This window comes from Stigmatopora argus, chromosome 14 (genome assembly GCF_051989625.1).
Source record: "Stigmatopora argus isolate UIUO_Sarg chromosome 14, RoL_Sarg_1.0, whole genome shotgun sequence".
NCBI lineage: Eukaryota > Metazoa > Chordata > Actinopteri > Syngnathiformes > Syngnathidae > Stigmatopora > Stigmatopora argus.
Window position 1 is genome coordinate 12,227,871 of NC_135400.1, and position 15,298 is coordinate 12,243,168.

The 15,298-nt window shown below is 54.8% G+C and overlaps 3 protein-coding genes across 6 annotated transcripts; 1 reads left to right on the forward strand and 2 right to left on the reverse strand.

Annotated features, from left to right (window-relative positions):
• Positions 1-139: 139 nt before the first annotated feature.
• On the reverse strand, positions 140-7,874 carry LOC144089038 (zinc finger protein 646). Its single transcript, XM_077619846.1, has 4 exons — positions 7,488-7,874; positions 3,529-6,261; positions 2,283-3,401; positions 140-1,801 (listed from the first exon to the last, which is right to left on the reverse strand). Exons 2-4 carry the CDS (start codon positions 6,072-6,074, stop codon positions 973-975), a joined length of 4,494 nt encoding a protein of 1,497 aa, XP_077475972.1. The 5' UTR covers positions 6,075-6,261; positions 7,488-7,874; the 3' UTR covers positions 140-972.
• thoc6 (THO complex 6) lies at positions 7,452-10,706 on the forward strand. The gene is made up of 13 exons (XM_077619861.1): positions 7,452-8,128; positions 8,703-8,794; positions 8,853-8,917; positions 8,981-9,084; positions 9,157-9,194; positions 9,264-9,312; positions 9,443-9,514; positions 9,579-9,681; positions 9,791-9,840; positions 9,906-9,968; positions 10,063-10,173; positions 10,239-10,367; positions 10,565-10,706. Exons 1-13 carry the CDS (start codon positions 8,114-8,116, stop codon positions 10,643-10,645), a joined length of 972 nt encoding a protein of 323 aa, XP_077475987.1. The 5' UTR covers positions 7,452-8,113; the 3' UTR covers positions 10,646-10,706.
• Positions 10,572-15,216, reverse strand: med15 (mediator complex subunit 15). 4 transcript variants are annotated; one of them, XM_077619848.1, is made up of 18 exons: positions 14,926-15,210; positions 14,565-14,652; positions 14,357-14,408; positions 14,257-14,280; positions 14,023-14,187; positions 13,694-13,854; positions 13,342-13,620; positions 13,070-13,156; positions 12,904-12,999; positions 12,719-12,840; positions 12,519-12,646; positions 12,312-12,446; positions 12,042-12,105; positions 11,809-11,875; positions 11,562-11,716; positions 11,323-11,489; positions 11,064-11,162; positions 10,575-10,925 (listed from the first exon to the last, which is right to left on the reverse strand). In XM_077619848.1, exons 1-18 carry the CDS (start codon positions 14,991-14,993, stop codon positions 10,789-10,791), a joined length of 2,094 nt encoding a protein of 697 aa, XP_077475974.1. In that variant the 5' UTR covers positions 14,994-15,210; the 3' UTR covers positions 10,575-10,788. The 4 variants fall into 4 exon arrangements, with proteins under 4 accessions (XP_077475973.1, XP_077475975.1, XP_077475974.1 ...); XM_077619850.1 differs by having other exon boundaries at positions 10,846-10,993; positions 14,926-15,212; XM_077619847.1 differs by having other exon boundaries at positions 10,572-10,925; positions 12,719-12,999; positions 14,926-15,216.
• Between the last annotated feature and the right edge of the window lie 82 nt (positions 15,217-15,298).

Consider the following 15,298-nt stretch of genomic DNA (forward strand, 5'->3'; position numbering starts at 1 on the left):
TTCACGTCCACCTGCATGCACGTGGGAACAAAACTCACTCACGGGACCAGAATGTGCGCAAACGGACGGACGGATGTCGAAATGGTGGGGATTGGTCACCGCCTAGTTGTGTTTGTCGTCGGAAATCGGAAAGCAACTATTTTTAACTTGTGGAAGTCTTTTAATGCGTGTAAATGAAGTTGACAAATCGAGTTGGATGTCAAAACACAAGAAATACAAAATACATGCGCAGACCATCATACAAGTGTAAAAAGAAGCACAGTCAATATTAAAACAATAACGTTAAGGACGTGTGTTCCCAGGAGGTCACTTTCTCCAAATGTTTACTTTCCATTTCCCCTCGTCATCATTTCACGATAGACGACATCGAGGCGGTCCGCCAACGGGACGCCGAGGCTAACCGAGACAGACAAGCGGACGCGGGCCGTTGGCTAGTCCGTTTTCAGTCCTCGGCGGTTGGAATTTTACAAATTATCAAAAGACGTTATAAAAGTCACGTGACTGCAAACTAAGCAAACCGACAAAGTCAAAAGGCGCTCGCTAACATCACGACGCTAACTAGCACCGCGGCGTCCAGTCAATAAATACGGCAAAAGCTACCCTAGAAGATACAAAGGTCCCTTTAACACGGCGGGGCCAGGAGGATTATGGGTAATCGGAGCTCTAAAGAGGTCTACAAACTAGTGCTGCTGCTGCTACTACACGCACGTACACACATACACATACGTGATGCTAACTAGTCTACACAATCAGGAGGCAGATTTTCCCGACAGATACATCCTGTGCCCACTCGGAAGATATTTCACCGTCCAATCGCAGAGGCCACACGAGTGTTTATGTCCCACCCCTTGTGTCTTGCCCGGTCCAAATTGCGACCGGAGTCAAGTGGGCGTGCGTGTACGCGATCCCGTATCCGTTTTGTCGCTCCTACGCAAGTAGGAAGCGCCTCGAGTCCCGTAAGTGAGATGGGTTTCAAACGAAGGCGCCGCCCGGCATCCCCCCAAAGTCGGGCGGCGCCGCGGAGGCGCCGGCGGCCCAGTGTACCTTCATGTGGTGCCTGAGGTTGGACTTGGAGGAGAAGCGTTTGTCGCAGTGGCAGCACGCAAAGGGTTTTTCCTTGGTGTGCATCCGGCGGTGGCAGATGAGCTGCGTGGACACCCGGAAGGACTTGCCGCACTCGGGGCACTGGTAACGCTTGGGCTCGGTGTGGATGCGCCGGTGGTTCTTCAGGGACATCAGGTTGGGGAACTGTTTGTGACACGAGTTGCAGAAGTAGCTTCCGGTCTTGTGGCTGTTCCTGTGATTGACCAGAGAGCTGGCGTGGCGATAGGACCGGCCGCACTGCTCGCACACGTGAGCCTTGGGCGGCAGTGGCAGTGGCGGCGGCGCCTGCCCCCCGTCCCTCTCTCGCGTGGACGCCGGGTCCGGGCTCGAGCCCCAGCCCGGCCGGTGGCGGTGCGGCGGGGGGTAGCGCGGCGCCTGTCCGTGGCTGATCTCCATGTGCAGTCGGAAGCTGGCCTGCGTGGGGAAGGCACGGCAGCACGCGGCGCAGGTCAGCTCCCGCTGCTTCTGGTGCACCCGTCGGTGGTTGTAGAGCTGCGAGGCCACCCGGAAGCACTTGCCGCAGTCGTGGCAGCGGTGGCGCCGCATCTCCGAATGGATGCGGCGGTGGTTCTTGAGGGCCAGGAGGTTGGAGTAGGTCTTGAGACACACGGCGCAGTGGTAGTCGCCCAGCGTGTGCGTGTTCTTGTGGTTGAGGAGGGAGCTGGCGTGGCGGTAGGAACGTCCGCATTGGTCGCACCTGCGCACAGACGGCACGTTAGATATGGTGAGGGAGCTCGCGCGGACGCGAATCGCGGCTCCGGTTAGCAAATACGGCGTTGGCGTTAGCGGTATATGATCTGCAATCCGGCTCAGCCAAAACGGAGGTCGGACGGCCCGGCGCAGTCTCCCTCGTCCGCCCCCGCGCCCCCCTCCCCTTCCTAATCTTGTCTACAGGTGGGCCGCGCGCACAGAACACACGCGAGGACACAAAACATCAGCAGAACAAAGACAGAGTGGATGCTAACTGAAAGCAAACGGGGGTGACTTAACTGTTCTCTCCACTAATTCAATTTGTCCAAACTTCAGAAAAATCCGAATTCCGGCACGCGAATGGTCCCAAGGAAGCCGGATTGGAGAGCATATACCTGGAATAGACATGCGCAGAGCTAAATTCATCTTTCAACTCTTTGGACATGATCCATGAATGACAATGACAAGGAAGAAAGGAGGCGACTCACGTGTACCGACACTCGTCGCCCTCCCCCGCGGCTCCGGGGGTCTTCCGCCGGACGTCCACCCCCACCGGGGTGTCCCCGCAGCGGTGTCGGGCCAGACCGGACCTCCCCTGGAAGCTCTTCCCGCAGGTGGGGCAGCCAAAGGGCGTGGCGCCCTCCTCGTGGACCTTCTGGTGGTTGCGCAGGAAGCGGGCCAGGCGGAAGGCCTTCCCGCACGTGTGGCAAATGTGCTTCTTGCGCTGCGTGTGGATGCGCATGTGGTTGCGCAGCGCCATGTAGTTGGTGTAAGGCTTGTCGCAGAAGTTGCAGCGGAAGTCGCCCGTCTTGTGCGTGTGCTTGTGGTTGAGGAGAGAGCTGGCGTGCTTGTAAGCGCAGCTGCACAGGTCGCAGGCGTAGGGCCTCTCGTCCGAGTCCGGGTCCACCGGGTTCCTCTCGGCGCCGGCGTTGGCCGAGCTCCCGCCGGACGACGACGACGACGAGGGCAAGTGCTGGGCGGGGCAGTCGTGCGCCGCCAGCTGCTCGGCCGAGGGGAAGCCCTCGCAGCAGCCGTCGCACTCAAAGTCCATCTGGGCGCCCGGACCCTGCGGGCCCTTGCACAGGCCCGCTGTGGTGTGCGTGGCCAGTTGCCTCTGGGTGCGGAAACCTTTGCCGCACTCCTGGCAGTTGTGCTTCTTCTGAGCAAAGTGGAGGCGCAGGTGGTTCTTCATGGCCAGTCTGTTGGGGTAGGTGGAGTTGCAAACGTTGCAGTGGTACTCGCCAATTTTGTGGAGGTTCTTGTGATTGGCCAAGCTTCCGGCGTGGCGGTAGGTCTTGCCGCACTCCTCGCAGGCGAAGGGCCGCCGCCCGCTCTCGGCCGGGTCGAACTTCTGCGGCCGGGACGTGCCGGCGGACGAGTAGGGCTTTTTGAAAGCCTGCTGCTGCGCGTACTTGACCCCCATCGGGGGGACCTTGGACGACTCGCCTCGCACGTTCTGCATCTGCGACAGGCCCGGTTGCTGGTATCGCGAGCCGTTGGGGCCGGTGCGGACCAGACCTTTGGCCCGGTGTTCCTCGTGGAGACGGAGGTGGTTAATCAGCTGTTTTTGGATCTTGAAAGCCTTTCCGCATTCTTCGCACTTGTGTCTGCGGTTGGAACAGACGCATCAAATGTGTCATTTATGTCAGACAATCATCAGAAGTACCAGTTGATACTATAATGCTAAACGGATCGCTGGCTGCGAGGAGGAGGAAGAAAAAAAGACATACGTACCTCTTGAGGTCAAAGTGGGTTCTCTGGTGGTTCTTCAGGGCCAGCAAGTTGTAATAACGCTTCTGACACACCAAGCAGCGGAAGACGCCAGTTTTGTGGGACTTTTTGTGGTTGAGGAGGGAACACGGGTGTCTGTAGCCTCGCCCACACTGGTCGCACTTGTGCGGTTTGTCGCTTTGGTCCACCACTGACTGTCGCCCGTTCTCGGCGATATCGCGGCTTCCGCCGGCGACCCCCCCGACCAGGCCCTCGCCCCCGGACATGGCCTTAGCTCCGTTGAGGCTCTGCTTACTCAGCGAGCCGACTCGATTCTTACCGGCACACAGGTGTGTGATCAGGTGGTGACGATCCGCAAAGAACATGCCGCAGTCGACGCAAATGTGGCTGCGTCCGTCCATTTTGTCGCTCCTGTTGGGAGAAGCTCCCCCCACGCCTTGTTGCTGTTGGCCGTCGGGCCTCTGGGGGCCGTGAACCAGTTGGTGATTGAGAAGGTCTTGCTTCCTGGCAAAGCTTTGGCCACACGCCGAGCAAATCATCCTCCAGTCCTGCTCCAATCCGGACGGCCCGGGACCGGAGGGATTATTGGCGTGACTTCGCAAATGGCTGCGCAGCGCTCGCAGGCTGGCGTAATGGTTGCCGCAAACGGAGCACTGGTAGATTTCGCCGTCGTCGTCGTCCTTGTCGACGTTTCCCATCCTTTTGATTCCGGACTGGGAGTACTGTCGCTGGCCGTTCCCCTCCTTCACGCCGCCGGAGGTCATGGAGCCGCTACCGGAATTGTGGTAGTTCATATTGCCGATGAACCCGTTGGACATGTTACCCTGCTGCGGCGGCGGCGGGGGCGGCGCCGGGCCGCGACGGGAGCACATGTGCGACTTGATACCGGACACGTCGGCGTACATCTCGCCGCAGTCGGCGCACACGTGGCGGTCCGCTTGCCGGTGAGCGGGGCCTCCGTCAAAACGCTCGTGGAACTCCAAGGAGTCCAGAGCGCTGTTGTGACCGCCGTCCGGTACGAAGAGGCCGGGGTCCGCCATGTTCCCGGGAAGCGTGATGGGGGTGCTGGCGCCGCTGCTCTCTTGAACGTAGCTCTGCTGAGAGTCCAGCGTCAGCGGCTCCGGGGACAACCAGTCGTTGCCGTCGCCCAGGGACTGGTTAGACGAGCGCCCCTTGTGGCTTCGCAGGTGGCTGTGCAGCGCCGCCAAATGGGGGTACTGCTTGCAGCAGATGGTGCACTGATAGTGGCCCGTCTGGTGACAGCGCTTGTGGTTGACCAGGCTGCCGGCGTGCCGGTAACTCTTGCCGCACTCGCCGCACTTGAAGCGACGCTCGCCGTCCTCGGGAGAAGCCGACTGGTTCACGCGTCCTGCGGAAGAAGACGACGCCGAGCCCTGAGAACCGGAGCTTAGCGTTTCCGAGTTGAGCAGCGAGCCGTCCTGCCCGTGGGAGGCCGTGTGGGGGTCGTGAGTCAGGTAGTGTACTTTCAGGGTCTCCAGGTCCGGATGGCCCGCGCCGCAATACGCGCACGTGTAGATGGGATTGTTGACGGGGGGCCCCATGATGGGGTCGTAGGGACCCCTTTTGTCGCCGGGCAACGGCGGCATGGGGAGAGGGTCGCCGAGAGCCGGGGTGTACGCCGGAGATCGGACGGCGCTCAGGTTGTGGGTCATGATGGCCGGAAAGCTACGGGACAGTCCGAGAGACGACGAGGTCGTGTTGTGTAGAAGAATGTGCTCCTGGAAGTCGGATTTGTTGGGGAGGGAGATCTGGCACAGGTGGCAGAAGCAGGAGTTGGAATTGTCGTTCTGGGTGGCCTGTGAGCTGCCGCCTCCGCCGCGCTCCGACGGGTGGAGGCTGCCGCCGACACCCGCCCCGCCGCCGCCGCTTACCATGGGTGCTACGGGGCTTTTGAACTTGGAGTGAGTCCTCTCGTGGCTGTTGAGGGCGGCCAGGTTGCTAAATTGTTTGAAGCACACAGAGCACTTGAAGCTTCCTTGCTGGTGACACTTCTTATGGTTCATCAAGCTCCCGTGGTGCCGGTAGGTTCTGTCGCACTGGTCGCACTTGAACGGTCGGTCCCAGGCGTCGTCCGGCTCGGGGGAACTTTTGCTTCCCTCGTGGCCACCCCGCAGGGCGCTGTTGTTCAAGTGCGCGCGGCCAAAAGCGTCCGGGAGCTCCTGGCCCAGGGCGTAGTCCCTTTCGTGAGGACCTCCTTCCTCCGGCGCCTCCTCGCTCTCTTCTTCGACGTGAGCGCTACTCGGGGACAAGGTGTGGATGCGAAGGTGGTTCTTGAGGGCCACCGCGTTCGGGAGGGTGCGGGTGCACACGGGGCACTGAAAAGAGCCCACTTCGTGAGACTTTTTATGGTTGGCCAAGCTAGCCGCGTGTTTGTAAATTCGTCCGCACTGCTCACATTCAAAACGTGCACTCTCTCCTTGTTGATAATGCGCTTTCATATGTTCTAGAAGACTTGGAGTACTGGGGCAGACCATATCACATTCTTTACAGGGGAAACCCTTGGCACGACTCATATCATGCATTGCCATAGTACTCTGGCGCCAGTTTTCAGGAGGGAGTGGCCGCCGCGCGACCGCCGGTGACCATCGGGGTGCGTGGGAGGGGCTTTTAGCATGGGAGAATCTCTGCTCGTCAGTCCAGCGCGCCGCCGTCGGCCATCTCGTGCCCGACGGCCAATCGGGCTGTGCCCCCTGGCAGGTGGCCTGTCAGTTGTTACTACAGAAAACAAAAAGGGGGGGGGGGGGGAGAAAGGGGATGTCAGAATGCACGTTAAGTGAAATTGGAAAGAGATAATCACATTTTCCGCTCGCTTCACGGGCCTGGTGTGGAACATAGTAATTGGTGAGGAATTAGAGAGCCTTTTAATCTAGACCCACAAGAGTGCCCTTAAGTTTTACAGGTCCACACTAATCCATTCGCGCACACATTTACACACTAGCGGGCGGTGCTGCTGCCAAGGTGCTGCCATGACCACTGAAAGCAATTTTGTGTTTAGAGACCTTGCTTTACACGTTGGCTGCCATTGACAGAGGAAGAGGTCAATCCATTTTGGCCGCGAGATTCGTTTGACTGGGAAGAGCTGCCAGGCTCATTAAAAATGGATCAGTCAATGGCGGCCGATGACATAAAGTATGGACTACTATGAAAGATGTTATAATAGCTCCTTAATCTGTTTCCTTTGTCACATTAGTAAATTATGAATCATTCAATATTGGGAGACGGTGGCGTGTTGCAGCTCCGTGAGCGTTTCTATGGCAACATTTAAGTCAACAACAGAAGTGAAATACTCGTGTTGTTCCTGAGTGAGAAAAGTTGTCATTCCTCTTGTTTGATTGACGTGCTAGCGCAATGAAGCGGAAAGATGGAGGGGGGCTGGTGGTGGTTCTGACCTTGGCCTGACTCCAGCACGCATCTGCCGGACGCAAGCCGAGCATCTTCCTCACTGCACGGCTCTTATGTGCGGAGCATTGTTTGCGCAACAGAGGCTGCGGAGGATTCGGTTGCATCCGCAGCTCAACGACTAATGGCTCGTTCGACCAAAGCGGCCACCGGCACTAGAGAAGAACGTATACAGTATACCTAAAAACAACAACAACATTGTAGCCCGTCAAAGCACAAGCAGCCCGAGAATGTTAGCGACCTGGCTGGCTAGCTCACTGGCAGCAGGCTAGTCAGTTCCCTTCGACGGGAGGCAAGCACGCAAACACACAAACCCGACGAACAGTAAACCACACGAGACGCCAGTTGTTAGCCCAACTGATGATTTACGAGCTCGGCAACCTCCGGCGGTCGGTCGGCGGCCATGTTAGCTCGTCCCGTTAGCCACCGAGCTAGCCCCGCAGCTACACAAAGATGTCGACCCTCGGCGAGCGGCCCCCGTTGAGGGGGGTAAAAAAAAAGAACCTGGCTCGGGAGTCGAGTCTCGGAAGCCTCCAACTTACCCCTCCGCCGCCTGCCCAGTCAAGCGAGGTGGCCCGACGTGCGGAAGCAACGGCGAAACGTTGCGGAGTCAGCGACGAGTCATGTTTACTTGGTCGGCTCGCAAGAGCTGCTTTTCCAGTCCACTGTAGTCGACTTTCGCCTCTCGGCTGTCCGCCGCCGCCGCCGCCGCTACGACGACGACGACGAAACACTTCCTGCCGCGCACCGCGTCATCAGGACACAAGGAGCAGCTGCAAAAAGCCGATAAAGAACGCCAATTTGCCGCCTGTGGTTTTCAAGCACTTTCATTTTCCAAAGCGGCTCTCACAAGCCGAGGCCGAACCGAGCTGACCCGAGTCGAACCGAGCGGGAAAAAGACAATCGCCATTTTGGTTTCCTCACTCGAGAGACTTTCTTTGTTTTGCACACATTCAACCATTTTTTTATCGTTATTTTTATTTTCATGTTGCACATATTGCAAATGAACACCCATATCCTTGTTCAAAAACACGCATTCTGCAGCCCACCAGAGACAATGAACACAAAACAGCAAGTGTATGCAAATTACAAGCTTCTGACTACATTCCCCACAATGCCTGGCGCGATAACGTCATATTAATGCGCTCCACAAGCAGATCATCGCACCATGGGTCCTGTCGAGGTAAACTTAATTTTGTCCCTCATAACATTAATATTTTTTGCGATTGTTTCCCTCATATTTGCACATAAACACTCGATTCCCAATTGACGCACAGGATAGATGGCGTCTAAAGAATAGTTATGGAACTAATGACTAGACGCCTTTGTCTTTAGTTCCTTGTTCATTTAAAATATTACAATCAAAACCCCATTTGTGTAGACATTTATGAAAACAAGTAGTACACAAGAAACTTTAAAATAAATACGTTTTTCCTGATCAAAAAACAACATCACTTGATTTGCAATGTTATGCAAAAAATCGCATCTTTTTAATCGCACTACCAGAAATGAAAGAGAACAAGACATTTTCCATGACTTTGTATTACACATTCTTTATCAATGTGTCTAACACATATTTGGACTATATATAGATATAGTGTATACACGTAGAGCAAAGTACAAAAGAAAAGTCATGTCATCACCATATGAATCAATTCAAGTTATACAGCTCATGAATGAGCCTTTTATCAGTTTGGATTCATTAACTTTAGAAAAACACATTCCAAGATATTTGACCGGTTGCCATGTGTCCACAGTTGCTGCACATGTCTGTGTTCTCCCAAAGTTTTTCACCGTGTGGACGCTTTCTGGCAGCGGGAAACAACTATGGAGAAATCGGCATCTTCAGGTGAGCGATGCCAATATGGCACCCAAGATTACGGTAATGATGATGGTTGTCCTATCAGTCTGTGCGCAGCTTTGAGTCCAGATGGATCAGATACGAGCCGGAAGCCCGTGTTAACGTTTCCAGGTAACTTACGTGGTCAAGATGGAAGTCTTTGCGTCCCCCTGTTTGACCATCTGTCCATTTTAGCTCACGACGGTCCCGTTTTCTGTCTGGAGTCGTTTGGTGGGCAACTTCTGAGCGCCGGCAATGGGTCGGTGAGCGCCTGGAATTGGGGCGACCTCATCAAGAAGGTACCCCTACGAGTCGCGGTTCCGTCAGGGACGCCGTAACGCACCCTAACGCTCTGTCCCTGTTGCTTTCAGAATGTCAAAGCGGCGTGGACCAAGCGACCTGAATACAAGTGAGCTTCTGTCGGCCATTGGCTAGGTCTGGCCGGATCGTTTGACGCATCTTCTTTCTCCTTGTCTAGAGGCGGCATGGAGATCCCCGAAATCAACGCCATGGTCGCCAACCCTCGAGTATGTGCAGGTCTTTGAGAATTATTTTTCGCCATCTACAGTCTGATGGGTCTAATCTCGGGGAGTTTGGACCGAATCAGTGCAAAGCACGTTTTAGAAAGCATCTTATTTATGTGTGTCTGGGTGTCAGGACAACAGCCTGGTGTTTGGCGGCGGTGACAACAATATCCACGTCCTGGACCTGGAACACGGCGTCTTCAAGGTGAGCCCGAGCCGGCGAGCGGCATCAGTCGGTGGCCCGTCTCGATCTCCGTCTGCGTCCTTAGTCCGTCTTTGAGGGACACTCGGATTACATCCACTGCCTGAGTGCGAGAGAACGCGAGGGGGAGATTCTGTCCGGCGGGGAGGACGGCACAGTCAGGATGTGGGGTGAGGTCCTAACTAAAATGGGGCGCAAAGTACCTATTGAGAAGCACATTTAGCTCTTGATCAAATGCATTTGGGTAAAATATTCTGGCTCTGTGTGACCTCCATGCAGATTGCAGAACGTCCGAGTGCATCCATCGTGTGGATGTTCACAAGTACCAAGTAAGACGCTGTCAGCACGCAGTTGTGGTTATGGCGTCTGGTCACGGTTTCGCTTGTTTTGGCAGAAATGTGCCCGCCCTCAGTTTGGCAAGTGGATCAGCTGTTTGACCACTGACTCCGATTGGATGGTGAGAAAAGATTAAAAAAAGGCTATAGTGGACTATTAGTGGAGGCACTGTAGGACATTTTTGAATGGACTGTACTGTGGTCGTGTTTTTTTAGCTATGTGGCGGGGGCCCGTTCCTTTCCCTGTGGCACCTTCGCTCTCTAACGCCGACATCCATCTTCACGCTGAGTGGGTGCCAACGACGAGCCCTTTTCTACCAGGACATGGTGAGACTGACAAAGGATGTCCGCGCATGTGAACCCGACTCACGTTTTTTTCCATCCCTGCGCAGATTCTGGCCGTCGGTCAAGGTGCCACAGTGTCGCACTGCCTGCTGGGGGGTCAGGTTAAGGCTCAGATCCCGTGCACCCCCAACAACGTCAACAGCCTGGCCCTGAACACCAACAGTACAGAACACCAGGTTTGACTAATCGGCACTATTTACATTGTAGTGTAAACTGTTGAAACGGGGGAGGTTTAAATATGGTGTTCAATTAAAAAAGGCTGTTAAGTTGAAGCAGAAATGACAAATTTTTCACCATATTCATTCTCATTTCCTCAAAAAATATTACGAATTATAGAGCAGTTGGCTCTGTGCGTCAATAATGTACATTTCAGGTGTTGACGGTGGCAGGAAGCAGCCCACACGTGGATGTGTTTACCAACGTGTCCTATAGAGCCTTCTCTCTACATTTTTAAGACATTTTCCCTTTATTTTTTAATAACCAAGTCAATAAAACTTTGTGATACAAGTGTAAAATGTGATGCTCATCTTCTGTCGTGAAAGAACATCCGATTTATTGAAAGGGGCGGGGGGGGGCTTTCTGCGCTGCTAATTGCATTTACGCAGCGGACAAACACGCTTGGTGGACGCTCTGCGCCCATGTGTGTAGAACTTCTGTCAGCGAGTGCTTGTCAGGAAGTTGCAGCAGCTTGGACGCCAGCGTCCTGTGTACCGCTTGGAGGAAGTGGTTGGCGCCTGCACGTAGGCACACGCCCAATCACTACAGATGTTTTATGTTACAAACTACAGCTACTCACAATAACCTACAAACAAACAAAAGAATAGACTAGAACTGAGTTCTTAAAAAGTTATGTACTGAACAAGGCCAATTACCGTAGTGATCAACGTCTTCAGCCCAGTAGGGGCTTTGGTCTGGGTAGTCTGCTGGAACGCTGAGTTGCAGTGGGGGGACGCTGGGAAGGTTTTTGTCCTCTGAAGCAAAAAAAAAAAAAAATCAAGTCACGTAGTGCAATCAGGTGCTTGTTTCAACACAAGTCCCCATTGGTTCAACTGTCTATCCTGGATTGTTTGGAACAAAAACACACAGAGGCCCCCGAAAACCGGTTTCCCCACCCCCATTCTAGTCCCTCACCTAACTTGCACACGAGGTGCACGGCTCCGTTGTTGCTGCAGTGGGCCGGGTCCAGATGGACCAAGAACTTGACGTCCAGGCGGGCCACCTCCCCCTGCAGGATGTTGGGGACCGTCTGCCGTTCGTCCTCGTCCTGCTTCCTCTTACGCGATGACACCGAGGGGCCGCTGCGGGGCGTAAGAGAAGGCCGCTGGACTTATAAGGGTGTCCGGGGCGAACGACGAGTCCAAAGAACTTACGTGATGGGGGGACCGTGAATGGCCGCCATGGCGGGGGCAAAGGTGCGGTGAAGGGAGTGGTTGAAGACGGGCGAGCGGAGGTTGGCCATGACGGTGTCCAACAGAGGCTGGCACAAATGCTGCTTGGTGGCCAGGGGGGGCGGCGGAGGGGTCGGCTGGACAAACACAGGTGATAACATGCTTTGTTTTTGCTTTTGGAGGAGTGATAGGTTCACCGTCGGTCCGAGTCACAAAGGGAGTGTCTTACCACTGCCATGTCATTCTTTAGCTTCTCCAACGCAATCTCGCACTTCTGCAGCGTCTTCAGAGGGCACCTGTAAGTCAGCGCACTTAAAGGCATGTTGTCATGGTAACAGAAAATGGCAGTTTATCTCTATGGTGACTAGCCCAATATAATATCTTGACTATCTGTAACTATGGTGATGACCCCTCAGTGAAGTGCATTGTTGCCTTGGTAAATGGGAGTGTGGTGAGGGTCACCTGGCGTTGGGGTCAGTGAGGATGTTGAGAAGACTCTTCATCTTGCTGAGGTCTTTCTTTCGCTCTGTTGACAGCACAGACCAGTCGAGGCTCATTAAAAACAAGTGTGTTAGCAGTTAGCTAAACCCTTCATAGGGCACTGATTGAACTCAATGGCTGCCATTGACAGAACCAAACATCCAATCCAAATCCACTTATGTCGATGATGGGTTTCTATAGGTTTTTTTTTCCCCCCAATGAAGGGTTAAGCATTACAGGCCGCATACCCACCTTCGTTCTTGTCAATTTTGTTGATCATGCGTCGGAGTGGCTCGATGTATTTGGAAAGTTGTTTGAGTTTCTCCATGTACTGCTGGTCCTCTTGTGAAATCGCCCCCGCGGGACTCATCACAGAATTTGGGTTTCCTGTTTTGGAGGCGGGGAAAAATCATCAGGATTGGCCATACCGTATGTCTGCATGCGCGAACGTGCGTGTACCCGGAGTACTGAGAGCTCCAGGAGAGGGCACGCCGTAGTTCTGGGGCGTCCTGGCGGTCGACGGACTCTGCGAGGGCTGGGGGGACGGGCTGGGCTGGAAGCCCCCCGGAGACGGCGTGGGACCCGAGCTGCGCACGAGGAGCGACATACGATGAGGCCGCGGAGGAAGCGGAGACGTCGGGACACGCGAACGAACGTACCTGGCGGAATTGGGCTGCGAGCTGGGCGGCTGAGGGGAGGGCTGGGGCGGCGGCGGCATGGACTGGGGGGTCTGAACTTGCACGGGCGAGGGCGACGACATCATCACGTGCTGCTGCTGCGCCTGCCGGGGAGAAGCGGGTGGCTCGTCGATGGGCTCTGCGGGGTCACGTTTTCGGGGTCCTACCTGCTGAGTCACGGCGGCGGCGACGTTGGGGGGCGGGATGGAAGGAGTCAGGGGGGGCCGGGGTACCCGGGCGGAGAGCTGCATGTTGGGACGTAGCTGGACGGGAGAGCAGGTGATTGACGGAGGAGCTTGCCGATTACATTTCCAATGCAAGGTGGTGACTGACCTGCCCTGACGCGGCGGCCATTTGCGCTTGGACGGCCGCCTGTTGCTGCTGTTGCTGCTGCTGCTGCTGCTGCAACGCCGCCCGGGCCTGCGCACACGTACACCAAAGGAGGAATTGTGAGGTGAGATGTTGTCACGACAGAGGCCAAAGAAAACTTGCACGGCTAGCCAAACTACTAAAAAGGTGTGGACTTATAGTGCGGATAATACGACTCATGATCCGGAAAATACGGTTCTTAGTGGGGTTGGGGGACAGGGGTGTGGCGTTGTGACCTGCAAGGCCTGCTGCATCTTGAGCTGGTGTTGCTGCTGTTGATTGAGCGAGTTGATGGGGACGTGCTGCGCGGGCGCCATCTGTCCCGCCAGAGACTGCGGCACCATGGCGGCCTGCTGCTGCTGCTGAAGGAGCGGCTGCATGGGGCCCGGCTGCGCCTGTTGCGCCTGCTGCGCCTGCTGCTGGACCATGTGCTGGATGGACTGCGCCTGCGCATGTTGCTGCTGCAGCTGTAACTGCACCATCTGTTGCTGCTGCTGCATGCGGGACGGATGCATCTGCGCACAAAGGTAGCAATGGCCGCTTAATTGGAGCCAGGCACTGCAAACCGCTAGCGTGTGAGCACTTTACCTGGTTTTGCTGCTGTTGGCTCTGCTGCTGCTGGTGCATCTGCTGTTGCTGGACTCTCAACTGCTGCTGGACCTGAAACTGCTGCTGCTGAGCCTGGAACTGCTGGAACTGCAAGTTCTGCTGCTGTTGCTGCTGCAGGGACAGCTGGGCCGGTCCTCCCACTGAGGACCAGGAACAGGAAGGGGGATGAGGGAGTATTTTGCACGTATATCATGTTAGCATGTTCGCGCAATTAGCTTTAGCTTTGCCCCATTAAAAAACACAACCCCGTTGGATCAATGTTTCCAGTGGGAGCTCCGTCAAAAGCTCCGCCGAGGAAACGCACTCACGGGGTTGCGGGTTCCCAGACACACCCGGCATGGCGTGCGGGCCTATCTGCATTTGCGGCATGGCCCCCATTCCCCCCAAGGGGGCACCGGTGGGGCGGGGCCCCATGCCGATGGCGCCCGGGCCCCCTCCGACGCCCGTCAGGTTAGTCAGGGCATTGATGGGATCTAGCGGGGACAGCGCACAGCGTTACATGCACCGCTCATCTGGGCCAACGCAAGCCCACCCGCACTTACCCGGAGCTCCGAGGTTCTTTTTGTCTGCCGGAAGAAGAGAAACAAGGTGGCGGTTAAAAAGCGCCGGGACAGGCGAGGGAATCGACGGAGCCTCACTTACGGATGTCGCGGTAGTGGATGATGAGCCTGGCAACCAGGGACAGATACTCGTCCTGAAAACATAGGCCAGTAGCTGTAAGATCCGATTTAGCCAGCCTCTATTTTGCACTTCCAATTCTTCCAGTGCGAAGAAAAGCCTGGTCAATTTCCCCTTAAAATCTATTTGGACTGGCCATTCCCAGTTCAGTTGGGCACTGGTTGTGACTCACTCTGGTCTTGGCTTTGACGTAAACTTGGGTTTCCATTTCTGTGCTGGTCTTGTTTTGTACAGTTCCCGCCTTTCTCATGGCCTCCTCGCTGCAAACACAACACAGCCAAATTTTAACTATCCTTCGTTTAATATTCTTTCTGAAAATACAATACGCGGTCTCAGTATCAAGATTCACAAAAGCACCTTACAAGTGACATGTAACCTAACCTACTGTTCCACGCAGTACGTCTACGGCAATATTATTACTTAGGTCATGAATTATTTTGATTAATTACAGATTATAAAAACGGAACACAGCAAAATCAAAGCCAGCTACGCTAAGCTAAAGTACAAAGGGACAAGGAAGGAGCAACTCTGACATTTGAGCGACGACTTTCTGTCTGAACTGGGGACTTCTCCAGTCGCTGTCAGGTCCAGGAACTTCCATGGCGAAGTTATGTCAGAACAAAGTGAAAATAAAGATGTTTTGAATCGCAAAATGCTAACAATTCCGGCAGCGTCTAGTTTCAGGAGTCATGAAAGTCTTCCTCTCTCTTTCTTTGTTGTGTATTTGACCGCCCCCTACCGGACTTGCCTGGCACAAGGCTATGCGTGAACATTGACATGTCGTCAGGTTTGGACATTTAATTTATACAATTTTTGTTTGCTGTTTTATTTAAAACAATGTTTTCAATTTTAAGTTCATTCCCATTGGCGTAGAAGTAGGAGAAAACGTGGACCTGATTACTCTGT